The sequence below is a fragment of the Symsagittifera roscoffensis genome, chromosome 2 (genome assembly GCF_963678635.1).
Source record: "Symsagittifera roscoffensis chromosome 2, txSymRosc1.1, whole genome shotgun sequence".
In the NCBI taxonomy this organism is placed as follows: domain Eukaryota; kingdom Metazoa; phylum Xenacoelomorpha; order Acoela; family Convolutidae; genus Symsagittifera; species Symsagittifera roscoffensis.
The window spans coordinates 59,460,298-59,488,213 of NC_087063.1; the positions used below are offsets into that span (position 1 = coordinate 59,460,298).

The following is a 27,916-nucleotide window of genomic DNA, read 5'->3' on the forward strand; positions in this document are numbered from 1 at the left end:
CCCACTGATATGGGTGAGGGTGTCGCTGGGTCTTGCTTCTTATATTCCGTCAGAACCACATATAACGAGCCTGCCGCATCCAGCTCCTTTCCTTCTTGCTTCATTTCCACCTGTTCTAATCCGTAAGGCGCCCGGTACTTTTTTGTGGCAAACTTCATTTCGTCCTTGAGCGCAATGTGCCCTTCTTCTACGATCATCATGCCATCATCCCATATTGGTGATATTTTCTCCAAGCTCGCCTGATCGAGCGTTCTCAAGATCTCCCGTACCTCGATTTTTGGAGGCATTGAGCCTCTCATCTTCTTTGCTTGAGTCGTCCATGAGTTTATCTTGATATTGCAGGTGGGGAAATAGACCGCTGCCGTATACCCAATGAACAAGGGATCCCAGCCATCGGTGAATTCCTCTTGCTGCCTCTCTACCGTAGCCCTTGCGAACAGGGATGGGACTACCAGGGAGCTATTCATCCCCAGGACTGTTGGAAACTCTGACTGTTGGAAACTCAGGAATGGTTGCGGTTAAGATTTCCTTCTCTAGTGTCGCCTCCAGCTCCCTTTTCACTAACTCGAAGCTCTTTTTCCACGCGGGGATTCTCAGGATCTCATGTCCGTTCGCCGTTAGGGGGTTCAGATTCCAAAACTTGGGATACGTCTCATTGGGGCCTTCACGTTTTCCCCCCATCCTGCACTGCAGTTGCCCCGGAAGTTAAACACCACCAATTCGGGATCTTTCACCTTCGCGAAGAGCATGTATTACTCATCCGTGCCCTTAGCACCTCTTGTTGACACCAGTTTAGCGCCGTCCCATCCAACACGCTTATTAAGCTCACGTGCACTACTGAAAGGCGGTATGCAGCCACTAGAGGGTCCGGTAAGGCGTACATCACCGCTGGTCCGTAAGTACAAGTCACAACCTCCTCTAATCCCCTGATCACTCCCACTGGGTCAGACCTAATCGCCAGGCATAGATCGGTCAGTAGAGGGATACCACCATTCGCCTCCCTCCCTTCCTCTCTCGTTTTCGGGTTCTTCTCCTCACCGGTCATAAGTCGCTTTTGCATCAGAAGATACTCCACCAGTAACGTCTTCAGTCCCGCCGCGCACTTGTACGAGTAAGTGTCTATACTCGAGTGGGTCTTTCCCATCGACAGGGGTTCCCCATATTTCATCAACCGATGAAATGACACCAATTTGCCATGAGTCAGGAGCACCAGTACCAGATACCCATCAATCCAAAGTGTCTCTACACCCCGACTGAACATGTACGATGGACACATGTTAAAAAGGTACCTCGGGTAAACTAAGTATAGGGCTAGCAAGAGGCTTATGGGCATGCTCAATAGTTCTGGTACAAAGGCTCCGAAAATGGTCTCTTTCGCACAAAACACTCCAGCCATTTATTTTTTTTCCGACAAGGACTCAAGAATTTCAGGATCTCGTGATCTTTTCCCGTCCTCAGCTCACCTTTTGCATGTTCCCTCCAGAATCCTCCAATGGAGACCTCGTTCGCTGCCGTGACGAACCTAGCCACCGTGATCTCCCTACTCTCGGCTACCTCCAATTGTTCCTCAGGAAACTCCCAGATCTGCTTCAAGAGAGGTGGGGCACTCTCGCTTGTCTTGTCAGTAGAATTCTCTAGTCTTGGTGTTAGAAACGGCCACCTGCCTCTCTCTTGTGTTAGTCATTACACCATCGACTCCAGTTGCTTTTCAGTCGCAGCCGCATTCTTCGTTTAGTTGCTTGGTTCCCTCGATTTGCTCGTGGATCTCGTGATGGTCCATGCCTCGGAACCATAAGCTGGCTGTCAGGTGACTTATTATTGGGTGGTCATCCCCTATTGTCGGACTGAACTTTAGTTGCCTGGCGAGATTCGAGATCTCAAGTAAGAGGACCTCATCCAGTACAATGAGTATGTCTGCCAGTTCATAGAATCGCCGCAATGCGTGGGACACGTCCGCCCACGCCGCTGCCAGTTCTGACTTCCGAAGTCTCAAGTTCGTGGATTCCAACTCTCGATTGGGAGCTGCCATCAGGATCCACCATGCGTTCCCTTCGGCTATTAGGATCAAAATAGCAAACACAAACTGCAGAGCAGGGGGCATGCTCGCGTATCCGGGGGACGTCGTGAATACAACTTTCGTCTTGGGTCCAAACCGCGAACTGACATTTTCCTCGTTCATCGCGGCAAACAACGTCTGTATAGCCTCCCAGATTTTCTTTGGCGTAGGCTCATCTCCTTTCAGCTGCTCTAGAAGCCCAGCCGCATGCAGGGGATCGTTCATTCCCGCGAACAGCAGTAGCTCTGGTTCGCAGGGCATCTCTGATTTTATCGCCACCACCAAGGTCAACATCTGGTTCAACTCTGCACCTGGCAGCGAGTATACCAGAGTTTCTGGCCAGAACAACTTGGGAGACGTTCCTTCAAAGTCCGATCCCGTCACGATAATCACTCTCGCGGCTGCTGGATCTGCTCTATCATATACTGCCATTGTTTTGGCTTAATGGGCACTGCCGCAGGGTTTCCCATATCTTGGGTCGTCTGCCAATTTCGCACCCTCGTAAGCGACGTCTGGTAGTTCCATCTCTTTTGGTTATAGTAGCTTGTCTACCACCCTCAACTGCGCAGAGTTGATAATCTGATATTGGCGATACTTGTTCTGTGCTTAGGGGGCTCCACTATGAGTCCCGGACTCCCCAGCAACTTGAGAGGTCTGTAATTTATCGGTCCCATGGCTGATCTCATGGGAATCCCGGTCAGATCAGCCATCTTCATCATTCTTGCTCTTGAGAAAAGCGTCTCGTGGGCCTTTAGCCAGTCTACGCACTGGTGCCGACTCAAATCCTCGTGTGACACGTGCTTGAGTACCAGGACTTCTGCCAACTCCTGTCTGCACTCCAGATCCTCCAGGTCCAACTCGTTCACTTTCTTCAGATACCGCGTTCGGCTTACCTCCGCTGGTTTCTCCACTCTCTTGTTATCTACCACTACCACTCACGACACCACTGAACTTTGGGGCGTTGATGACTCCGCTTCCTCGGCTCCATTGGCGTGGAACCCGGTAATCTAGTCCGGCTGCTCCTCGAGCTATCTCATGAGTCGACTCTCGTTCCCAGGCGACTGGACAGGGGTCTTGTGGTAAGGAAAGGGGGATTTGGGGTGGACCGAATGTGAATCGGGCCGTCTCAAGCAGGTCTGCCTCCAACTCATTTATGTGCCTCTGGAAGACGTCGTTCAACCATTCTACGCCCCTAGGCCTGTCGAAGTGGATTCCGTCTGAGGACGCATCCTCTGGGAAGGATCGCTCCATCTGGTCGGCTACGTCCAACAATCTGACGGGAAGGACACTCCTTCCAGGTATCTGCCTGATTATCCTCGTTCAGGTTTCGCACTTTCTCGTTCATTTCCATCGCGTGTTGGTCGGCCTTCATGTTGTAAGGGGTGGTGCAAACTGTGAGTATGGCGGGATCCATCTGAATCCGCAACTCCTCCAGGAGGCAGCTCATTTTATCATGTAGCCTCATGACTTTCCTCGATTCCCCTCTGGACACGCCATTGGTCCCCATCATCAGAGTCACTGTGTACATTTTTGCCAGCCCTAACATCTCGAGTGATGCCAACATCTGCGGCGTTGCGGCTCCAGAGAAACTAAAGACCCCAGTCTGCCAGTGCGACTGGATTCGGGTCAGCACCCGTACCAGGCTGTCCCCTACAATCAGGTGAACTGCACCCTCCGGTATTGAAGGCTGTGTAGTATTCAACCCAAGACGCGTCATGGAAACAATCCCTTCTCGCCCGCTGCGCCGCGTTCCAATCCATGCGGTTGTGCCTGTGGTATCTGCCATCCGTGTTTTTCTTATAGCTTGCGATCACCACGCTCCTGACCGGTTGCTCCCTCCAAATCGGGGGTACCTCCACTCTAGCTGGACTTTCACGATTTCTTAGCTGTAGCAACTCATGTAATTCCTTAAGACACGACGAGCTCCCGACTGCTGCTCGGGGTTGAGCTCGGGGTATATCCCGGCAGTGCCATGTCCTTCAATGGGAGTATCGGTTGCGTCTCCAAACCGCGCAGGGAGGACGCTGATTCGGTTGGTATCCATACTTCCAGTGCCTCGTTTATGTGTTCTTGAGCCGCAGGTCTAAGTTGAATCGTCCCTTCGACCTGGGAGCCTCATCCACCTCCATACGTGACTCCGGCCTTGAGCCTGCAACAGCTCGCTCCGTCGTCCTGGTTTCCTTTTCCTTTTTCCTGTCGAGCTCTTGTTGTCACCGCTGGATCCTTTCAAGTTCCGACTTCAACTGCTCGCAAATCGCCGCGTTCTCTCGCACCCTCTGTTCTTGCTGGTATTCTGCTCTCAACATATCAAGATCACGCCGCGCCTGGTCCCTCTCAAGGATCGCCTGGTCCCTCTCCAGATTCGCTTGATTTCTCTCGAGCTTCGCGCTATCCCGGTCAAGATTTGCTTTATTCTTCTCCCTCTGCGCCCTCTCAAGTTCCATCTTCAAGTTGCTGAGGTCAGGATACGTCTCCTCCGTTTGCTGGGCTCCCTTCGTAGAAGGTGGCTTGCTCGCGGACTGGCTAGCCGATCTTGCTGATGGTCTGACCGGCAATGGGAATTCTTCCGCGCCGTACTCAGTGTTGTTGCTTAAGCCAGGATTCCTCGCCAAGTCGAATCCTCTCACCCCTCCATCCACGTTCCAGGATAGCCACCTGGTCTGTTCCTGACCAGGTGGCTATCCTGGAACCAACTTGAGAATTACTTAATCAACTTGAGAATTACCAAACCAAATTGAGTACTTGAGAAATATCTCTTCCGAATGTTGCTGATCGTGAACTTTGTTCAAGACGTTCTATTGTCTATCCAATGAGTGTGTTTGGGTCGTCAACTCGATTTAACAAACAAATCTGAAAGTAAAAACTACTTTTTAGCCTAATGTGATATATTCCTAACCTAAACCCCCCCATTATTGTAGTTAAAACCTTATTCCTCTATTTGTTTCACTAAAATAATTCAATTGGAAGTTTTTTAAGAGCATGCAGAATTATTTAATGTTTTAGTACCGTCACTCTTTTAAATTATAATTGTCATGCCAATTACGTTAAAATCCATCTACCTGCTCCGAGGTCCCCATGTACCCTTACTCGAGATCCCCATGTACCCCCAACTCAAGACCTCCGTTGTCCACCCGTGGCTCAGGCGATACTCAAGTAGTATTTCTTGTGTAGGTGTACCATTATCTCCGTTTCTACGAAGACCACGTGGCGGTGTCTTGTCAATTCATCAGGCCGTGTCTTGTCAATCAAGAAGTCATCCCAGTACCTATTGTAAATCATGCCTGTCCGTTTACGATTACCGCTCCTGGTTCCTGCCGTTATCGGCAAGTCTGTTTCCGTCCACTTTGGCACCTCGTCCTGCTCCGGATCGTTCCAGTCTTCTTCCACAAAGGATTTTGCCTCTGAGTCCGCTTCTATCTTTTCATTATCATCCAAACTCAAGTCCTCGTTGCCATCATTTTTCTCTCTGGTGCCCTTTTCGTTCACCTCGCAAGCTGTTTCCACCAATAGGTACTCGAGTCCCTCCATATACTGCGGTACGCATCAGTCTTTTGGGGATGAGACATGAGGTTTCCAGTTTTCATAATGTGCTGCGCGCCCCGTACTCAAACGGTAGAACCGTCCTTGTTGAAGTACTACCGTTATCATGAATGGTCTTCTCCATTTCTTAAGTAGTTTCTTTGTCCCTTTGGGAGTTATAACATTCTGGAAGACCCAGACGTATTGGCCCACTGCATATGTTTTCGCTTGCAGTATTTTCTCATCGTATTTCTTCCGCTGTCTCATTTGCGCTTGCGCTGTGTTCCTCCTGCAGAGCTCGTTTAGTTCCTGCTGTCTCTTAACCGCTTCTTTCACATAAGCTTGAGGCAATGTATTTTTCCCTTCGTATTCGGGGTAAAAGCATGTTAGAGGCACCGCACTTTCGCTGCCCGTCAACATCATGAAGGGACTGATTCCTGTTGTTGAGTGTTGCGTACTGTTGTATGCCCCTACCCTTTGCGGCAGATGTTTGTCCAAGTCTGTCATATATCTTGAGCAGTATACCCTCAGCATGTTTACCAATGTTCTATTCTGTCTCTCCACTAACCCGTTGGTTTGGGGATGATAGGTCGTGGAGTGCGCTTGAGCAATTTGTGACCTCTTCATCAATTATTTGTCAGGTCCACAACGAAGGCCTTGCAGTTGTCCGACTGAAATGTCATGGGACACCCATACCGTGATATCCAATGTGTTATCAGGTGGTCACACGTCTCTTCTACCGCTTCTGCCAATTTCGTGAAATGATCTATTATGACCAATATCTGGTTATATCCCGATTCTGTCATGCAGATATTCTGATGGTCTATCTGCACAACTTCGTTAAATTCCGAGCTTTCAACGGACTTGAGTGGGAACTTTATCTTCTTTGGGTCTTTCACTTGCAGGCATGCCAGGCATATATTCACCGATCTCTCACAGGCTTTCCTTAATCCTGGCCAGTCAAACCTATGAAGTATTCTTTTTTGCACCTCGTCTATCCCCTGGTGCCCCATTTGATCATGCGATCTGAAAAACAGTTCCGTCTGACACAACTGTGGCAGTATGATGAGGTTATGCTTGTGTAATATCTTCTCCTCATCTTTTCTCTTGCATGTCACCTTCCCATCAGCTGTGTGATAGAGTAGGTCTTTCTGTCTTTGTAAAACTGGCTTAAGATCTTGTAGCTGTCTTCTTCTAGGTCCCCCTTCTCTTTGGACCCCTTCCGGATCCATGTGGAGAGGTTACTTGTCATCTTGTCATTCTTTTGGGCCCGTAATAGATTCGACAGCCTATATCTTGCCTTGACGTGCTCTTTTAGTGCCATTATCTGACGATTCATTTCTCCAGGGTTGTGGATGTCGTCCTTCAGCTTTACGCATACTATCCTCCTTATGATCTTCCTGTCATCTTCTGGCACCAGATTTGTTCTGACATTTGAGTTGCACGATAGCTCCCTGAATAATTTCCTCCACACTGCAATTTTCTCAAGCTCTTCACCTCCTCGCACTTCCTGCTGATCCAAGTTGTACGTTCCTGAGGAAGGATCCGTCTGTAGATCCCTGTCGCGGTGTCTCATCTTCTCTTCCGCCAGTATCATGCATAGACTATCTTGGTCATCGCTGCTCTTCTCCGAATCTTCATCCCACTCTTCGCACTCCCCGGACAATTTTTCTTCTTCAGCATCTTCTTCCACTGTGGGCCACTCCCCGGACTCTTGGTCTAGTCCAAGGTGTTCAGCCTCCTCCTTAAATGCCACTTTCTTCTTCCTAACCCGAGTCCGCTCAAGTATGTCATCACGGATTTTATCAACCAATGACTGCACGACATCTTTCCCGTCCGATTTTCCGTTTAAGGAGTCCTCGACACTACCAGTTTCATTCCTTCTCAAAATCGTGAATTCCGGTTCCTCCTTACCCTTTCCTCTGATCTGGATTTATCGTCTGCCAGTTTCTCAGTAATCTCATCAAGTCTTCATCTATCTGTGCATCTCCCGTTTCTACCTGGTTGAGGTCATAGCCTTTTGCCTTGAGCGTCTCCCTCACGATTTTTGACTTGAGCAGTATCCCTATCGGTATCCCCGGGTCTTCTTCAAAATTGTTTTCCCTGGAGGCTCCTTTGGTAGTTCGGGGTGATCTTCTATCGGTTTGCCTGACTTGTCGAGCCATCTCGTGAGTGGAAGACTATCATACGTTTCCTTAACCATGAAGGAGAAGCCATTTTTGATTTCTGGCCTATCCGCCTCCCTCTGTTCCTGTCTCTCGTAGAACTCTGTCTTCTTACTCAAGCTATCGGCATTTTGATGTTTGTCTCTTGTTCTATGCCCAAATATCACGTCGTATCCATCGAGGCGAACTATCCACTCCCAAGGTAGCTCTGGTACATTGAGTACGTCGTCAGCCAGCTGAGTGCCCTGTTGTTGACTCGCAGCTTGAATGGCTCACTTCCTAGGTATGCTCTATATTTCTCGACAAAGGTAACCACCGCGAACATCTCTGCTTTCGGCGCCCCGTACTTCATTTCCGTATCACTCAAGACTCTACTCCCGTACGCTATCGGTCTCAAGACTGTCTTCCCGTTTCATTGCTGTTCTTGATGGAGAATGCCAGAAATCGCGACTACCGACGCATCCGTGTCCAGCACGTACATCCCTTTTTCCGTTGGCATCCCAGCACCCGTGCCTCGCACAACTCTTTCTTTATTCTCTGGAATGACTCTTCCGCCGCGTTGTTCCACGTGAACTTCTTGCCTTTGTACCTCATTAGTTGTTTCATCGGGTGTACCTTGTCCGCGTAGCCCTTGATGAACTCCCTGTAATAGTTCGCGAAACCCAGAAAGCTCATCAATTGATGTTCCGTCTTTGGCGATTTCCAAGTCAGAACCGCTTCCACTGCATCTGGGTCTGATCTGATGCCATGCCTATCCACCATCCTCCCCAAGTATTTGATTGAGTCTTTGAGTAACTCGCACTTTGACTGTTTGCACTTTAGTCCTGACCTTTTCATGCATGGAAACACATCGTCTTCCATTGTAGGCCTCGCTATCACCACGTCTTCCACGTAGCACATTACCAAATTGCCGTATTTCTTTGTCACACCTATCAATGCTGGTGCCATCAATCGTTGAAATGTGGCCGTGGAATTGCATAGACCAAATGGCATGCGTTTTCATTGAAACAGCCCTAGCTCGCAGGCGAACCCTGTTTTGTCCCTGTCCTGCTTCCTCAGTGGGACTTGCCAAAATGCCGAACCTAATCAAGAGTCGTAAAAAACTTTGCATCACCTAACTTCGAGATACTCTCATCAATTCTAGGTTTGGGATAGGCATCCTTCACCGTGACGGAGTTCAGATACCGAAAGTCGCACCATAACCTCAATTTGTTGCCTTTCTTTTTGGCCATCACTACTCCACACTCCCACGGTGATTTGGATGGTTCTCTCATATCATACTCTAGTAATGTCTCTATTTCTTTCCTACATGCATCCGATTTGTGTGGGGTCATGCGCCTCGCCCCCTCCCTGTGCGGCACCGCAGACTCTTCAAGCTCTATTTCAAGTTCAACGAAATTACAGCATCCAATGTCTGCCTTATGTCTGGAAAAAAACGTCCGTGTTCCGCTCTAGTACGTCCTTGATGGCTTCGAGCTGTTCATCCGTTACCTTAACCCTTAAGTGTTCTATTTCAGTCAAAAACTGGTTTATCCATTTCCATTTCCTCTAGTTTTGGTCTCTCTGGGAAGTTTGAACAGCTCGAGAGTCCATCATCTCTATCTGATTTAAGTGATTTTACAAGACCTGATGAATCTTTTATTTTCTTTAATCGTCTCAAGATACAAATCTTGTCCCTATGATTGGGACATTCAAGTACTTAGTTTTCTTTTGCATTTTCAGTCATTTCATAACGAGTTTTCACAGGTAAAGCATATCCCAGCTTCCTCCCCCTCCGGATTGTTATTGGTATGTCAAGAGTATTCAACAAGACGCTGTTGCAGAGCCCGCTCTTGGTTATCGAGAAGGATATTCCTAAAACAGCAGCACTTTGACTGTTTGGATTTGGGACTATGCATACTTGCTTGTTTTCACTTAATTCATTAAATTTTTCATCCGTAGGCCTACAATTGCCGCTTTTTTCACTTTCAGCCTTACCCTCCTACTCATGAATACCGGCGCTTTATTCTCAATTGCCATTATCAAATTTACCGGTTTAATCACGTACTTCCTGTCCGGGTTCCGAATCCTGAACATGGCATTGTTTAGATCAATTGTTACGTCGAAATTGCTGATGAAGTCTCTGCCTAAAATGAACTGGTCAGACTCGTCTAGGTTCTCCACCACAAGAAAGCTCATCCACAGGTTGCGTTCCCCTAGGTTGAGGGCTATTATTGGTGTCCTGTCTAGTACCCGCAGCGCCCCTTTGTTTGCAGCTGACAGCCGTATTCTTGAGTTTATCAAGTCATCTTTGTCGAAACCCATTCGCTCCCAAGTCTCGATTGGTATAACACTCAAGACTGCTCCCGTATCAAGTAACCCTCGTAACTGAGTCTTCTTGCCACTTATGTCGAGCACGTGTGCGATACGTCTGCCTCCGTCCCGATGTGCATAGTATCCTCTTCTAACATTGCGCAGTGTCCAATCGATCTTACTTTCAATTCTTCTTTGCCCACGTAGATCTGTCCGGCTAGGTCTTCATCACCTGTTATCATGGTTTTCGTGTACATGTTCATCCCATCTATATTTAACATCACCTCATGCGGACCATAAGCTTCTGTGTATCTATTCTCCACACGGACTGACTTGCTGCCACCTCTTGTGAGTAGCGCCCTCAAGGCTCTAGAAGTCGTCTGTGGACTTATTGCACTCCAGTAATCTGCGTACACATCAATCATTGTCTGGTCGCTGGGTTCACTCAAGTTCCTCGTTACTTCGTGGCCGCCCACAGTGATTATCGACATTATCCTGGCTCCGATCTTTGTTATGCCGAATGGCTTTCCCGTCACCATTTTCAGAGTGTTGCAATTACCACTCTTTGTCGCTCCCACTACGGCTTCTGGCACTGGCACTGACCAACTTAACGGCTCGTTTAACTTCTGCTTTTTGATCTCTTGTTTCAATCGTTGCTCTATCTCCTTCGTCGCTAGGTCCTGTTTCACCTTGTTAATAGCCTCCGCAGCTGCTCTCTCAAAATTTATCTCTGGAGACTTCCTGGTCATGGTCTCCATGGCACTGTTGACCTGCGTTACAGCTTTCACCGTCTTCGTCGGTAGTTCTGCATTCGGTGCCTCTGAGTTTCTTGTTTCAAACTCGGCTTGTCTGTTCCTTGGGTTCTGCACCGCCGCTAACGCTAACTTGTGTTTCGGATGACTTTGATTTTTTACTGCTTCCCAAAATAATGGAAAGTCCATCCTAAAGTGGCGCTCTTGATTGCAAAAGAAGCACCTCGCACCTATCTTGATGATTGGGCCGCTGTAGAACTCGTGTTGTTCCATCTGGCTCATATCTTCCTCATCCGGAGCATACCCCAAACTCTTTGTGCCTTGTTTATACGTCGTGCATTCCGCCACTTGATGATCCTAGAACCCTTTTTTCTGCTATTGGTAGTCCACTACGCCTCATATTTTTTACTTACATTTTTTTAAATCTACAATACTAATTTTCACAATTTTTCTATTCTACGGATAAAATTTCTGAAAGTGTTCCTAATTCTCTTAAGTAAAATAAATCTCCAATTCGTGATCTTCATAAAATGGATCTTTCGCGTTTTAATCGTCCGGACCGGTCCCTTTGCTTTTAATTGAGCGTTGAGCGCTGTTCCACGACCTTCTATAGTACCTTCACAGAATTTTTTGGTACCGTCCCAAGACTTGCTGATATTGTTCCAAGACTTATATGTGCTGTCCCAAGACTCTTAGGTACTGTCCCAAGACCTCTCTCAACTGTCCCAAGACTGCCTGTTCCAAGACCGCACTGTCCCAAGACTGCCTGTCCCAAGACTGCCTGTCCCAAGACTGCCTGTCCCAAGACTGCCTGTACCAAGATTACTGTCCCAAAACTGCCTGTCCCAAGACTGCCTGTCCCAAGACTGCCTGTCCCAAGACTGCCTGTCCCAAGACTGCCTGTCCCGAGACTGCCTGTCCCAAGACCACTGTCCCAAGACTGCCTGTCCCAAGACTGCCTGTCCCAAGACCACTGTCCCAAGACTGCCTGTCCCAAGACCTCCTGTCCCAAGGCTGCCTGTCCCAAGACTGCATGTCCGAAGACTGTCTGTCCCAAGACTGCCTTGAATCACTGTACCTTGTACCACCACTTGAGTTCTAGTAAAAATTTTCCCAAAAAACCCAACCTTACTGGCCAAAAGTTAGAATTACCAGCTCCCTTGTATTTATTTCTTTTAATATTTTGATGCAAGTTGAAACCCAACTTGTTCGAGATGTCTTGTGATCACCTGTTTGTCCGAAACCGATTAAAAATTTTTTACCAAAAGCGTCAAAATTTAAACAGAGAAAAAACAATTAATGATAAAAACAGAGAAATAAAACCACCTAAAATTCAAAAGTGACTTGTGTCAACCCTTTATCTGAACAACAACAACAAAAAAAATGTCTGGTACCTGATTGCCACGCGTTCTCCTCCCCCCTGCTAGCGATCTTATGGGGTATCACGAAAACTGTCTATGTCCGTTCCCCCCTCCCGATCCGACCAGGGTACCTACCTTAATTCGATGTTAAATTTGATATCCGCTTCTTATAATCAACGCGTGTAAGAATCTAATGTAACTAAATCGACGATGCCGATCAATTAGTTACTCTAATGTGTCCCCCTTTTTACACTTTACAACCATCAACCTCTAACCTCCCCCCTCTTTACCACCCCTCTCAAGCCGAAAATTACCTTAAACGCCGGCTGCTAAACCTCTCGCGAGAAAACCGTAGAACCTGTTTCCAGGCCTGCTTGAGTAAAAACGTTCCTGAAAACAGTGGGGTTCCACTTATCCAGTTTTACACTTATCTCCTATAATGTAGTGTGGATTTTAACGATACCCGTTTGAACAACTTGAGAACACCCCCGTCCTCTCTTGTTGCTCTGATTCCGTGCTGGTTGTTTCCTTGACTTGTCCTGCAACTGATCACCAGCACCACTTTCCCACTTGGGTGGTCACCTGTTCCAGTCAAGTCTCCTAATGGTCCAGCTAAGTCCCTATGAACCACTTTCCCACTCGAATGGTCACCTGTTCCAGTCAAGTCTCTTAATGGTCCAGCTAAGTCCCCGTGAACCACTTTCCCACTCGACTGGTCACCTGTTCCAGTCACGTCTACTAATGGTCCAGCTAAGTTGCAAGCTATCTGAAAACCCTTCACAACGCCCCACACTCGGGCACCTTTTCAGATTGCTGAAATGATCGAAACGATCGGTCTTACAAAAACAGGTATGGGTATACTATTGAATTAATATCAAGGTTTGATCCAACTAATTTGGTGTCAAAGACACTGTCATTTTTTGTTTTATAGTTTTTGTTCCTTTTTCTGTTCTTTTTCGGTTTTTGTTTCGCTTTTTGTCTTTTGCTCGTTTCTTCGTCACCCTAGTTACCCCCTTTACTCGGTTAGCTAAGCCTCGTTCGGAGAGGGTACCAGGAAGTTTTCTCGAGTTTTCTTAAAAAGCTATCACGGTGCAACCGGAAGGTTTACACGTTCCCACTGAACCGTACCACCGGTACTCTAGAATGGGCATGTAGCCCGGAGCTGCGTCAAGTGGGTTCGACTCCGTAGTCATGATGTCGTAAAAACACCCAGGCGCGCCATAAAAACACTCTGTAACAGTCGCCTACTTCGGTCACATATGAGGCTTAAGAAGAATAGGCCCCATAACCATTGGCTCAAGAGTCAGGGACACTATCTCTCGTGTTTTTCTACCTCAAAATGGTCGGAGCCAATTCGGTTCGCTTGCGACATGAGACTAAAAACCCGTTACAGCTAAAAGGCCACTACCAAAATACCCCCCCCCCCCACTCTAGAAAATAAGAACGTCCCCATACTTAGGTCTCAAAATACCCAAAATACACGAACGCCGTTAAAAACAGTGTTGGAACAATCCGCACAGTTACTTTTTATCAGACAGTGGAACTTTGATCTATTTCAGATGGATCAACCTAAAACTCTCCTTATTTCAACATAACAATCATAAAACACACTCGAGAAAGCTAAATTGGGTACTCTCATATCAGCACACTCAAGAATTGGAGTAACTAAATCGGTAAGCAACTCGAGAATTAAGTATGATAACTTGAGATTTTTTATACTAATTAATTTCAACAAGTGAAATAAGTTTTGACTCAAGAATTAAAGTTTTGGTCTGAACCATTGGGACACCCCAGCTGTCGACCTTTCCACTGAGGGTTCACTTTAGTTCAGCTCGAATAAATGTATTCTCCTTCTGTAATCACTCCTTCTCCTATTTCAGAATAAAACGGCTCTATTCACGTTTATTTTGTATCTGGAAATTGCAAATAGCGATTTCCCGCTGCTTTTTCAAGTACTTTCCCGCGCTTGTAAATCGGTTCTTCTGATATTCGATTTCTGAGATTTTTACTTTTCGCGAGAAAGTTGAGCATGACAGGCTCCAATCGGATTTTTTTAAAAATTAAATTTCCTCCCAAAAGTACGTAATTCGTGTTCTTCAAGGTCAAACTTCCAAATATGACCGACTGGCACACACATTTCTGAGAAATGTTGAAACGGCCATTTTGGAGAAAAAATCGAGAGAAAAGCTGAACAATAATAGTTGCAGTGAAAACAACTACGAAAGAAATAACGACAGATAACTGGAAATTGTCAGAGACCGTTCCGAGTTGTAACGATTGTGTCGCTCAATCGTTACTGAGCAATTCACGCGAACAGGGAAGAGTGTTGGGACGGTGTATCGAGGCTTCTTAAAAGAAATAAGGACGTTATTTCCCCGGATTCCAGAACTAGAACTGATCTGTATAAACTTTTAGCCTGCTCATGCCCCAAAATGAGTTTAATTAACATCTCGATTCATTTTCAGATAATGAGAAGCTAGGAGTTGAGGGAAAGGGTTGATCCATTGTGACATTCGACCAGAATGGACCAAAATGCAGATTCAGCATATTCGAGTTTTTAGCAGCGAACCTTCCGTATTGGCGGTTTTGAAGGAATAAGAGCGTTATTGGAACGATTAGTCAAACGGTGAAGGTCAAGATATTCTGGTATTTTGAAAATTTAAAAATTCGAAGTATGACGTCATTTTTCTGAGAAACGTCAGAAATGGCCATTTTGGCAGAAAACCGGAAGAAAAACACAACAACATTAGTTGCGATAGCGTGAACAACAAAAATTGTGATTGAGAAACAACAACAAATTGCAGAAGTAGCAGAGACCGCTCCGTGTTGCAACTATTGTGTCGCTACAATAGTTGCTAGGCCGTTGCAAACAACGGTGAAGGGTGGAAAACCAGCCTTCCGGAAGGAGAATAAAGGCCTTATGTCCCCGGATTCAGGAATCCGGAGGGGTCTCGGGACTGGAACTTTTATTAACTTATATAAACTTTTAGCTTCCCTGTTATGTCCTGAGTTGAATTTAATTAACATCTGAATTCATTTTGCTAGGATGAGAAGCTAGGAGTTGGGGGAAAGGGTTGATCCATCTTCGATGGAGATGATGATTTTTATCTACTGAACGAAAACAATATCAAATAATAAATAAGTAGTAGCCCTGTTTTTTACCCGATGTTAAAAGAATCACAAAAACAACTGGCTTTGGCAGAGACGGTTACAAGCATGTAGAGCTGTGTTAAGACGCTAGCCAGTCGTTTTACAACCTAGATTTAATTTCCGTCGATTAGTACTTCCGGGCGAATGTTACATAGATGTTTTTATGGCACTCCTGGGTGTTATTCTTTTTAACATCATGACCGGCAGAACCGTTAACGGGCACTCCGCGCCGAGCGGATGCTCACATTAACGCCCTTAATAGGCCTAAACCGCCGGGGCGGAAGGGTAGTTCGGAACGCGGAAGCCTTCCGGATTACCGTGAATAGCTTTTTAACCTAGTTAAGACCGAAAATTCACGAACCAGGAAGGGTGGGGGGATTCGCGGTCCCGTCGTTCCCTGAGAGGTTTGTGACCAAAAACACTTAAAGATATATATAAAATCAAACAAAAAGTAGTATAGTAACCAAGAAAAACAAAAAACATAACAAAATAACCGAAAAAACCAAAAACAGTAAAAAATCAGTAGAAATCATCCCCCCAGACAAGATGTGATCCGACCCTCCCGTTTGTTGTTGTTAGATATATTGTTGTTACAGACATTTTTATCAGTCAAGATCGTTACGATCAATTTTGTAGCCCGTTTGTGATGCTTGTACTTTAGGGTTATTTGAGCATTTAAGCACGTTAATGATAAATTGCGCTCAATCCGGAAGGTTCAGCTGATTTGCGCTCAATTCGGAAGGCTCTTGGGAGAAGACTGATCCGGCAAGCAGTACAAGAAGCATCAAGAAGGGGCTCAACGACAACAACAATCGACTGTTGGGTATCGTTAACAAGTTTTGTATCCCTTTTGGTACAAAAAGTAAGAGAGTAATCTGTGGGGGGCTCGACAGTGCTGCATGTAGTGACCCTTCACCGAACTGCGAATATCCGAGTTAAGCACCTTAATTTGGATATTAAACAAACCCGGAGGGGTATAGTATTACTAATATTATTACTTATATAGCCTATATTAATACTCCTATATCGTTTTTCAGTGAAAAACACAGAAAGCAGACCGGTTTTTAGGGTCAAAATAGCGATATTTTGATCCCCCCACAAATCGCGATTTTTGAGATATCGATATTTTTTGAAACGGAAAAAAGCGCTAAAGTAGTTTGTTACATCGTAACTGCAGTACCATAAAAGATAGAACCGGTTAATTTTAGTTCGGAAGTGGTTGGAACTATTTTGGAACCAAAAACCAAATTTTCGTGATTTTTGAGAAAACGAAACACTATAAATTCAGAAAATTTTTTGAAATTTTTGAGTTAGAACAGTAAAAATAGTTGTTCAGACAACGTCCACTAGTGAATCTACATGTTTTAAAACCCGCTTCCCGAAAGATTTCCGGGTCGCAGAGAAATCGAACTAAACGTGTTTGATTTGGTGGATTCATCAATCCGGAGGGGTACAGGTAGCATAGTTTTCGCAAATTTTTTCAACTAAAGCCTTTTAGATCGGGTCTTTTGCATTGAACTAGAAGAGTGTATGCCTTCTGAGCTCGGATCAATTAATTTTTAGGTCGAAAAGAGCAGAATTGCGGAAAAAGTTAGGCGGAACCTATAAGAGACAAATTTTTTGACTTTAGAAAAAAGACGTTTTGGTTAATAACTTTGGAACTACTAGGCATTTCGAGTTGATCTTGGTATCAATAGATCAGAAATTAGCTCAGCTTACTGGTAGGGACAAAAGTTTTTCGAAAAACTAAGCTTGAAAAGTTTTTGAGATTGTTTTTAGCAAATTCACCAATTTGGGAGGGTAGACCCCTCACGTTTTATAAATTTTTTTAGAAAAGCCCATACACCCCTACCAAAAGGTAATAGCGGTTGAATAAAGTAACTTTAGGCTATTCTAGACAAAACGGGAAGGCTAAAGGCACGGGAAAACCTTAATCGAACCGAAGTTAGGCTAGCGATAAGACCCTTCGCCGTTAGCGTGAATTGTCAAATAAGAGGCTTAACTTCAATCCGGAAGGGTAAAGTAAAGCATTACACACCCTTCCTAGTTAATTGAAAAGCAAAATCGCATCGGAGAAAGTATCCGGAGGGGTATAGGTTGAAAGAAGGAAATCTCCGAAAAGCTACTTTTACAAACCAGAGGGCTCCCAAACCGGAGGGGTCAAAATTTTTTCTTTTTCAAATTAGGAGGGGTCCGAATCCGGAGCGGTCTTATATTTGCTAATTCGGAGGAGTCCCAATCCGGGGGGGTCTTATAATTACTAACTCAGAGGGGTTCCAATCCGGAGGGGTCTAAATTTTGTTAGTCCGGAAGGGTCATATTTTTTTTCTAATCCGGAGGGGTATTATTTTATTAAAAGATTTAGGTAAACAGAAGAAAGACTAAAGTGAGAGGTATTAGGTTATTAACAGACAGGCTGGGAATCAGTGACTGCACTGGTAATTTGCCTTTCAATAAAAACCAGACTAAAACAAAACAGGTCCGAACTCGGATATTCGCGACACTAAGTCTAAACTAAAAAGAGCGTAATTCATTGGTGTGGATTGAAACCCAATAAGTTTTTGTGAAAAGTGACTGCCCTGAGGATTGTAGTAGGTCTAGCGCGGGCAGTCCGAAGGCAGATAGGTAACGCAGTACTCGGTGCGTGCAATAGACGCCCACTTGAGAAAATTACTGCCTTGAAAGTTTTGTCTGTTTGGTGCAGCACCAAGCAGGGAAAGCTTTTTCTTTAAAATATAAGTTCGACTATTGTACTGCGACCGACTAAAAGTACAATACACATACGTTTTTTATAGAGGTATTTGTATTCTGTCATTATATATATTTTTGTTTCTGATTTTAAATCAACATAATTTGTGCTTGATTGGGTAGTGAGTACACTATCTTTTAAATTGACTGATAACATCATATTGTGCTAGTTCTCAGATCTTACGACCGATAATCGGTTAGTCTGAAAAAATTATATACAAACTTTACTCTGATAACATACAGGGATTCGTGGTCACTATTTAATAGAATCTTGTGGAATTTATTGTGTTGTGTCATTATTATTGAGAGTTAAACTATAAAGTCACTAGCAATCGAATTGAGTGTATAGGCATTAAGAAGTGACAAATTGAGAATGAGTCTAGACAAGTCAAGGATACCTAAACGATGTAATAGCTCTAGGAAATTTATACCTAAAAAGCAAAGAAAAACAATGACCGACCCTTTTGTGGATCGGATCAAGCGAGCCCGGACCGACAAAGGGGAGACGGTTTCAGGCAGAATGGTTGAAACGAGGAGTCAGAAGACCTCAGAAGAGAGAAAAGAAATGTTAGAAGTGGAGGTCAATACGGACCAGGCCATGAATGACAACCACGAAGTACATGGACTGGAAGGGAGAGGCAGAAGGCTGGCGAGTGAATCTACTCCGGTAGAAAAAGGACAGGATTTTGCCACTTCCACCGGGACATTGGATCGAGAGGAGATGTCGGAACTGTCCGACATCTCAACTGAAATAGCGGCAACTAGAAGATCTCCAACAGACAACACCATGATGGCAGGCGGGACTGGGAAACAAACAACGTCATCATCGTTCTCAGAAAGAATGAGTAACACCTTAGGAAACATTTTTCCATTCAACATGGGAGAGGGCGCAGGAAATGAAGGTGAATCCCAGGAGGAGGAGGAGGACAAAGAAGAGCAAGTGGAATTTGGGTCTCAAGTCAGCCTCAATAGTTCGACCCAGGAGAATAAGGCATACGTCGAAAGAGAGACTGGAACCACGGACAAATTTGGTGTGGTGAGAACGATAAGCAAAGAGGTAAACACACCGGGCCAGTCGAGAGGCTTCGCGATTATGACAAATTCAGAGCCGCGAACTGGGGAGAGTAGAAATAAAGGGCTAGGCAACGCATTGGCGGATCCTGAAGTGGATAATGAAAAGACGTCGAGGCAGAGAGTCAAGGCCCGGTTCTCGACCAGCACGGAGCTACCTGGGACCGACAGGGTCACACCGCCACTAGTGACGCCACTCGTGGATAACGGAGCAGCACTAGAAGAAGCCTTGAACAACATAGTGGACAGTTTAGGAGAACAAAATGAACAGATGTCCGTAAGAATGAGTGAACTAGAAAGAACAGTTCACATTGAAAGAGAAAGTCTGCGGGAAGAAATAAACCGCAATAGACAAGAAGTTGGTAGGAGCAAAAAACGCTTGAAAGAAAGAACGGACGAGCTTATAGCGAAGATTTTGTCGCGAATGACAAGAGAAGCGGAACAGAGAGAGATACGCTTAAGAGACGACGTTAAGAATTCAGCAAGAGCAGTCTCTTGGGACTCTTGACACAAAGATAGACGCGATGATGGAGAGGCGAACTCAGGCTATCATGGATAGGTTGGACGGGCTACTAAGCAGCAAGAGTGGACCCAAAGAAGGGGAACCGAACTCGGGAGGTCCCAGCAGGGAGCCGAAGGTGAACTTCAATGACCATCAAGAGAGGAGGACATATGGATCCACTAGAGGCAGAGGCACTTCATCAGGCTATGCCACAAGGCGTAATAGAACATGGGACCCGGACAGTAGAGCAAGTTCAACGGGGAACAGACAGACCTCTAACGAACGACCAACGCAAGGCACATATGCGACTGGGAGAAGTGATTCCGGTAACAGGAGACATGCAGGCCCAGGGAGGAGTCATGTGGGCCAAGGAGGCAACACTCACGGCGATTCGGATTGCAGGGATGCACCGCATACAGAACCTTCGACAAGGTGCGAGGATACTCAGGCGGGACACTCAAGGGATGCTACAGCAATCGCCACAGCCTTAGAACCCCTAAACAGGTCTTTGGAGACATTCCTTACAAGGTTATCCAGAACCAATGAACGCAGTGAGAAGTCCAGAAGAGTCTTTAAGAAACCAAGATGCTATAAAGAAGAGTCTGATGGCTGTATTGATACCTGGATAGAGATAATGAAACTGCATTTCGACGAAGAGGACTTGTCGGAGGGACAGGAATGCAGTGCGCTCACCAGTAACTTGGAAGGGACAGCCCTGAACTGTGCCATGGCCAAGAAGCAATGCAACAGAATTGGACCATGAGGATTTCGTGAGAGGAGTACTTGCAAAATTCGGCCCGAGGTTTTTCTTTTGCATCTTGGAAGGTCATTTTAAATCAGATTGTCCGCAATTCTGGGATGCAGTGGCAGACATCAAGCATCCAAGGCATGAAGAAGCTTTGTCAGGAGTGAAAGCCAGCAGGGCTCGCCTGTTGAGTGAAGCGGAGGCACGCAGAAAAGATAAACCTCAAGAGCTGGCGGCAAAGAAAATGCAAGCGGTAACAGAAGAGACACGTGAACCGGAACCAGCAACTGCGGCCGATGACTTCAAGATTGATTATAGGGCAGCCGCGAGGGATGCTCTAAATAGAGTGCAGCAGGAACTGGTGACGAAAGAGATCGAACAAAAAGTGAAACTTGAACTGGAGAATGAGAAACTACAGGAGCAACTGAATACCTTCGAAGCAACGGAGGTCAAGGAGACTAAGGCACCAAGCAGTTTGAGCATGAAACTTAATGTGATCTCCGGCCAGAGGTTCGGCATGGTGCCGCAAGGAAGCAAGATACAGTCGATAATCTCAGTGGCAGGACATCAGGTAATCAGAAATCTGAGTGAACCATCTGAGTTCACTTTGATGCATTTGGACACATATGCGGATTATCTGAGGCAGGTGGAGCCACGCACCGAGTCGAGAGCTGTGCGAGCACTACTAACAACGGGTGGCCCTCGCATGAAGAAACTTCATGGACGCTACCTGGAGGTCTATGGGCGGTATCAAGTGATGCTGAACGTGGATGGAATCAGTATCTACACTAGGACTTATGTAACAACAGATGACGACCAAATGGGGCAGATCTATTTGGGTGAGGAGGAACTCAAAGTCCGCAGGATAGGCCATGACGCCATGATGGAACAAGATGCAGTACACATTGGGTATGAAGCAGATGTGACCGCACATCTGCTCGACACCAACGGAAGGAAAATCGGAGTCACAGGGCTTCTGGAACAGGAGCGGTAGTGAGTGTGATGCCGATAAAAACTTGGGAAAGAATGGGCTTCACGAGGGAAGATCTAATTCCAACGAATCTCCGACTGGCCGCCGCCAATCGAGGAGCTATTTACGTAGCCGGAAGAACACCAATAACGGTCCTCCACATGGGAGGACGGGATCTTTGGATGAGCTTCCTGGTGGTAGAGAATTTGGACGACGCCGACCAATTCATCTTGGGCAGAGATTTTGTCAGGAATTTTGACGTGATGATTGACTTGAACAACGGTCTGATACGAATTAGAAACCCGGACCGGAAGTATGTTAAGAAACCAATTAATAGGATAATAACAGACGAAAACAAGGTACCAATTTTTTTAGTTAGAAAAGTAAAACTACAGCCAGGACAAGCTGTGGGGGCAATTTTTAGAATGAGAAATTTAAATTCGTTAAGCGATAGTAAACACTTTGTTTAGTACCGAATCCAAACAGTCAGAGTTCGGTGATTTTAGGCCGGAGCTTCTCGGTAAACCGAAACGGACTGTGTGTCAGTAAGTTACTAAACACACTGGACACCACGGTTTCAATCCAGCGTGGAAAGAAGCTTGGTTACGCTTTGCCGATGAGGACCGACTATGAGGAGACGCAAGACTTGAAAAAACATAGTGTGAAAGACTGTCCTTATCATGCCAATAAAGATAAGATTTTAAAGAGAATTAATGAATTAAAATCTATTCATAAATTGTTTTCGATGAAATCCGAAACGGACGACGGCTTATCGAGCTGCTCGAATTTTCCGGAACACCCCTATTTTCATACGAACTAGAATCTGACAAACCGGTTTTGCCAGAGATAGAACATTTAAAAGGGAAAATAGGTGAGGGAGATTTCGAGAAATTGTGGGACATTTTAAATCGGAACGCAGATGTATTTTCAAAACATAAAGCGGATATTGGTTGCTGTAACTTCGTCGAACACGAAATTGAACTGGAAGAAGGTGCCGTTCCGCACAGAGAAGGCGCGAGACGAATGACGCCACACGAGTCGGAAGCGTGCCGAGCGGAAATTGAAATGCTGCTCGAATACGACATGATAGAACCCTCGAAATTGCCGTGGGCTTGCGGGGTGTTAATGGCGAAAAAGAAAGGGGCAGCTGAGATTTTGTTGCGACTTTCGCTATTTGAACGCGGTAACGATAAAAGATGCGTACCCGATACCGCGAATAGACTAGAGCCTCTCTAAGCTTGGTGATGCCAAGTTCTTCACCACATTGGACTTGGGTTCTGCCTTCTGGCAGGTCCCTCTGCGGAACAAGGATAGAGAGAAAACCGGATTCGCGTGCGAATTGGGATTGTACCAGTGGAAGAGGATGCCCTTCGGCTTGTGCAATGCAACGGCCACTTTTCAAAGACTGATGGCTCAGGCTTTGACTAGAGTGACCAAGATGTACGGGAACCTCGTAATGTGTTACGTGGATGACGTAGTCATAGCGACATCAACCCTGGAGGACCATATTGATCGGCTCGATGAGATCTTTGGATGCATAAAAAGAGCAGGCTTGAAGTGCAAACCATCGAAATGTGAAATTCTTAGGGATTCGATTAAGTACCTGGGAAGAATGGTAGACAGGCATGGTGTGAGGCCGGACCCGGAAGCAGTAGAAGCAGTGTTGACATGGAAGGCTCCCAGAACGGACACACAGCTCCTGAGCTTCCTAGGATTTGCCAATTACTACGGGGAGTTCATAAAAGGATATGCGGACAAGGTGTATCCGATGCAGAAGCTGATGCGCAACAAGGAAAAAAAGTTCGAATGGAACGATGAAGCACAAGTTGCATTCGAGAACATAAAGCGGGAACTGTGCGAAGCGCCAGTGCTAGGCATGCCTACAGAAAAGGGCATGTATGTTCTTGATACAGACGCATCGGTAGTAGCCATCTCAGGAATATTGCATCAAGAGCAAGAATGGAACGGAAGAACGGTTCTCCGTCCCATTGCATAGGGCAGCAAGGTCTTGAGTGACACAGAGATAAAATATGGCGCACCAAAAGCAGAAATGTTTGCAGTTGTCACTTTCGTGGAAAAGTACCGTGCATACTTGGGGAGCGCTCCCTTCAAGTTACGCGTGGACAACAGAGCGTTATCCTGGTTGAAGACCTACTCGATGGATCAGAGTTATTTTGGTAGATGGATAGTGAGATTGGATGGCTACCACATGATAATCGAACACAGGATGCGTGATAAACACCAGAATGCTGATAGCCTCAGCAAGAAAACTGAGTTCTATGAAAGATTGGAGCAGAAGCAAACCAATCAGGCAGAAATAAAGGAGGGATTCTCGTTTCTGGACAAAGAAACTTATTAAGCGCTTCCCTTAACGAGATGGTTGGATAAATCTGGACATCCAATTCCAGGGCATCCTGAGTTACCTGTAGAAAAAGCAGCTGAGATAAAGATCTTATCCAAGGAGGACCCGGTCCCCTTGGATCTGTTGCTGCGCTCGAATCTGGTCCAGCAAACACTCTCTCGCATGAACATAAACATCCTCTCATTATTGGATAAAGCGGTGTAGGTCACACCGCAAGTGATGCGGATGCTAGGTGGTTTGTTATAAAGAGAAGTGGCCAGAGATGACCCCGAGTGGACAGCAGCAGTGGCATCGCTAACAGTCAGTGAGAAGGTGAATATCATGCCGTCCAGACGACATCACGAAAAGAACGAGAGAGATTGTACGACAATAGTTCAGCAACTAGTGTCCTCAATACCTCACGAGATTTTAACCAGTACTTCTTACGGACGGAAAGAACAGGGGAGCAGTACGCGAAGGAAAACCGTCACCTTTGTGGACCAGGATAAAAAAGGTGAGAAGGTAGAACAAAACCTGCTGCAAGATTGTTTTTCCGGGGAGACGAATGATGAGAAGAACTAGCGAGCACAAGATCAACACCCGGGACAAGAAAGTTTGTCCGGGGAGTCTGAGATAGATGAAAAAGTTCCTGATGAGAGACAGGACCTGGGGAACAAGGTTTTGTCCGGGGAGTTCAGATGGATGCGAAGAAGACACAGACATGATCTGGAGGAGCGTGCACACTCCATCACAACCTCTTCAACAGATGACAATTCCCGAAACTCAGGAATTGACACCTATTCAGACAGGAACTCGAGCTCGGGATCAGAACTCCACACACTACTAGTGGAAACTCGGGCAAGGGATCTGGACAGAGAGGTGTACCAGGATCCTGATAGCCATCGCTACCTTATACCAAGCGAAAGAGTCTTTGACAACGCAGCGGATGATTTGGAGACAATAGCAGTATCGAAACGTTCGATAAGTCTGTTGCCGCAGAAAGAGGTAGTCAGGACTGATCTTCAGCCGTTTAAACAAGAAACACAGCCGTTGGCGAAGATTTGGTGCGTTAAGATGGAAGAAGACACACACCAGCCCAACGAGCTGAATAGTCAGATGAGGGTCATGAAGACGTACTTAAAGGCGAGATACAGACTCTCGGATCTTCTAAGGGCGCAGAGAAATGATCGCATGACAAGCTATTTGAAAAGGTGGATCGAGAATGGTTCTCCGGATAAAGGGGACCTCGAGGAAGATAGTTATCGCATCCTGAGACAGTACTTCATGCAGAAGGAAGGGAGGTTATATTTGAACAAGGACGGGATTCTGGTCTGTAAGAGAAGAGAAGAAGACAGAGTCCTATACAAGTATAACGCGATAGTGTTACCGCAACTCTATCAGACAGAACTATTATTCAGGTCGCATGATCAGATGGGCCATCAGGGGATCGATAAAGTATATCAGAGGATCCTGAAGCGCTTTGAGTGGCCTGGAATGAAAAAGGCATGCGAGAAGTGGGTAACAGCATGTCTGTCAAGCCAACAGGTCAAGGATCCAAGGAAGTTGCGATTTCCTTTACAATCGATTGAGTCGTCTGAATTCAATCACCAGAAGATATATTGTTCCAGGTACATGACCGATTGGGACAGATACCTTCCACAGGTGATGGGAGCATATAACAGCACACAACACTCCACCACCGGAGTCAGTCCACACCTGATGCTAACTGGACACGAGAAGTCTTTACCCTTAACCTTCTTCTACCCAGAATATGAGGAAAAGAAAACGTCTCCACAGGTTTACGTGAGGGATGTGATCAGACGTCAACAGGAGTTGAACGATCTGTGTAGACGAAATACTCAGCAAGCACAGGCAAGGCAGAGGAAAAGATTCGACAAGAAAGCAGCTGGTGCAAAAGCTTGGTGGGAGACTATGTATGGGTATTTCAGAACGTTATACCACCGAAAGGGACGAAAAAGCTCCTAAAAAGTGGAGGGGACCCTTCATGATTACAGAAGTGCACCAGTAGGGACGCTTTTATAGACTGAGTACTGGCCGAGCCGCCCACTTCGAGAACATTAAGCCACACAATCCATCGACAGAAGACTGGTGTATACCTGCAGACATGGAAGAAGGGGATTATCTAATGATGGATCATGCTTGTGAGGTCAACAAGAAGGGCACCAGGGAGAAGAACGATGGAAACGAAGTCTTGGAGGAAGGAACGGATATACCGCTGGACCTGGATCCAAACGAGGTGATCGAAGCGGACGATGAAACCTTACCCTACGCAGAGGAGAATTGGCAGGATCCCGAACATATAGAAGTTCCCAAGAATTTGGAACCGGATCTTCCGTTCACGATGCAGACTCGTCAGAATGATGGGACAAGACCAAGGAAAAAGTATAACCCTTACGGTGACGACTTTGTAGTGGATAGGATAGATCTGAAGAAGATAGTGGAAGAAGTGGTGGGGCTGGAAAAAATAACTGTGTCACAAGACATGGACATAGTCGATGTTCACGATGATGAGGGGGTCGACGACCGGTCGAAAGCCGAGGAAGAATTCGACGACGAGCAACAGCAGTCATATGAACAAGACTTGACGAACCTGCGTGTCTTAGAGTGGCTGAACGAAATGACCTCGGACCCAGAGGAGACCAGCGTCACGATTCAAGACGAGTCTGAGGAGTCTGCCCAGGAAGGACAACTACTCATTCCAGCTTCTAACCTCGACTTGATACCCGGTATGCGATCGACGGGGACGTCGATGGATATTTTTGTCCGGGGAGTGGGGGTAGGACTTACCCACACTGAAAACTTGATAATAAAAAAAATAAGAGTAGCAAGAGAAACAGTAGACTTAGAAGAAGAAACCGGCGAAGAACCTAAGAAACTTGAAATAGGGAGGTTAGTTGAGTCATATTTTAACTTACCAAATGAATATTCAAATAACATAATACTAACAGACAGTGATTTCATACTCACAAAGAGAACATGTGCGATAGCAATCACAGCAGACATGATTTTTAGGACAGCGTTAGTCAAAAGCGTGGAATTCCTTTGGAAGCAAAGACCAAGGATAGGGGCGTAGCGGCCTTACCTCCGGCGGCGTCACAGATACCGGGAAAATACCTATGCTTCTTGGTAACGAGGGCGACGGAGAAGGAGCACGTAGACCCAGAGAACCTAGTCTTGTCCTTGACGAGGCTGAGGGACTTCCTCGTGGAAATCGACGTGAAGGAGCTCCCGCTTCCATTGTACGATCCAAACAGAGGACGACTGCATCCTCGGGAATTGTACGCGCTTGCACACGTGATTTTCTCTGATACTATTATAAAAGAATATTTACATAAGAAACATTACTTAAGTATAGGCTGAGTGACGTGCGAGAGGGTGTTAGCCTAAAGACTAAGTTTTATGTAATGTGTGATATGTGTGTTATGTTATATTTTGTGTTATGTTATCAAGCTCTTGGGTAAGAAGGAGTTAGTGACCATGAACAACTGAATGACGATCTTAGGAATAGATCCAAAGTTTGGACTGTCCAATCTTAGGTCGAATTCCAAAATTTTAGAGACCGATTGATTTAAATAAATTTTAGGATAAATATCTTTTAATCTGAACTGTTTTTAAGTAAAAGTAAATTTTAACGATATCTGTTAAGGTGAAACTGACAAGTGTGATATTTGTGACTTCTTTTCTAGATCTTGATTGATCATTTAATTGCTCACTTGAGTCAAAACTTTGAAATCAAATCAAATCGAATCGAACTTGAAGAACAGAATGGACAATTTCAACCTGGATGAATTGATGGAACTGGCAGAGGCATATGTAGGACCGATGATAGATGCGATCTATCGTCGGCTGATGGATCGAGACTTTGCTCTGGAGGACCCAGAGGTAGTCATGTTGCTGACCGCCCTGATCAACATCTTGGGGCATGACAACCGTGGGGACCGCCCCATGGAAGTCCTGTTGATGGCAGCATATGGAGAGAGGGGAGTACTAGACCGCCCGAACATGAGAGTGATGAGGTGGAGAAACGGGGCTCTCTCGGGGAGTGACTTGGCGAATGAGCCTGGATTGGGAAGTTCTAGGACTTACCAACCAGGTGAAATGCCTATGCCCTCCAAGCCCAAACCTGGGCTGACGAGAATGCATCAGGAGATGAACAGCGAGGCTGCCTCGTCTGGTTCACCACTGAGAGCATCTGTGCCACCAAAGAGGGCGAAAGTAGAACA

General features: G+C 45.9%; 2 protein-coding genes across 4 annotated transcripts in view; one reads left to right on the forward strand and one right to left on the reverse strand.

Moving 5' to 3' along the window:
* Positions 1-27,916, forward strand: part of LOC134840088 (ankyrin repeat domain-containing protein 50-like) — a 142,243-nt gene that overhangs the window by 26,954 nt on the left and 87,373 nt on the right. The window lies entirely within an intron of this gene.
* On the reverse strand, positions 6,202-8,640 carry LOC134839899 (uncharacterized). The gene is made up of 3 exons (XM_063855525.1): positions 8,248-8,640; positions 6,694-7,502; positions 6,202-6,601 (listed from the first exon to the last, which is right to left on the reverse strand). The coding sequence occupies exons 1-3, from the start codon at positions 8,638-8,640 to the stop codon at positions 6,202-6,204; spliced, it is 1,602 nt and encodes a 533-aa protein (XP_063711595.1).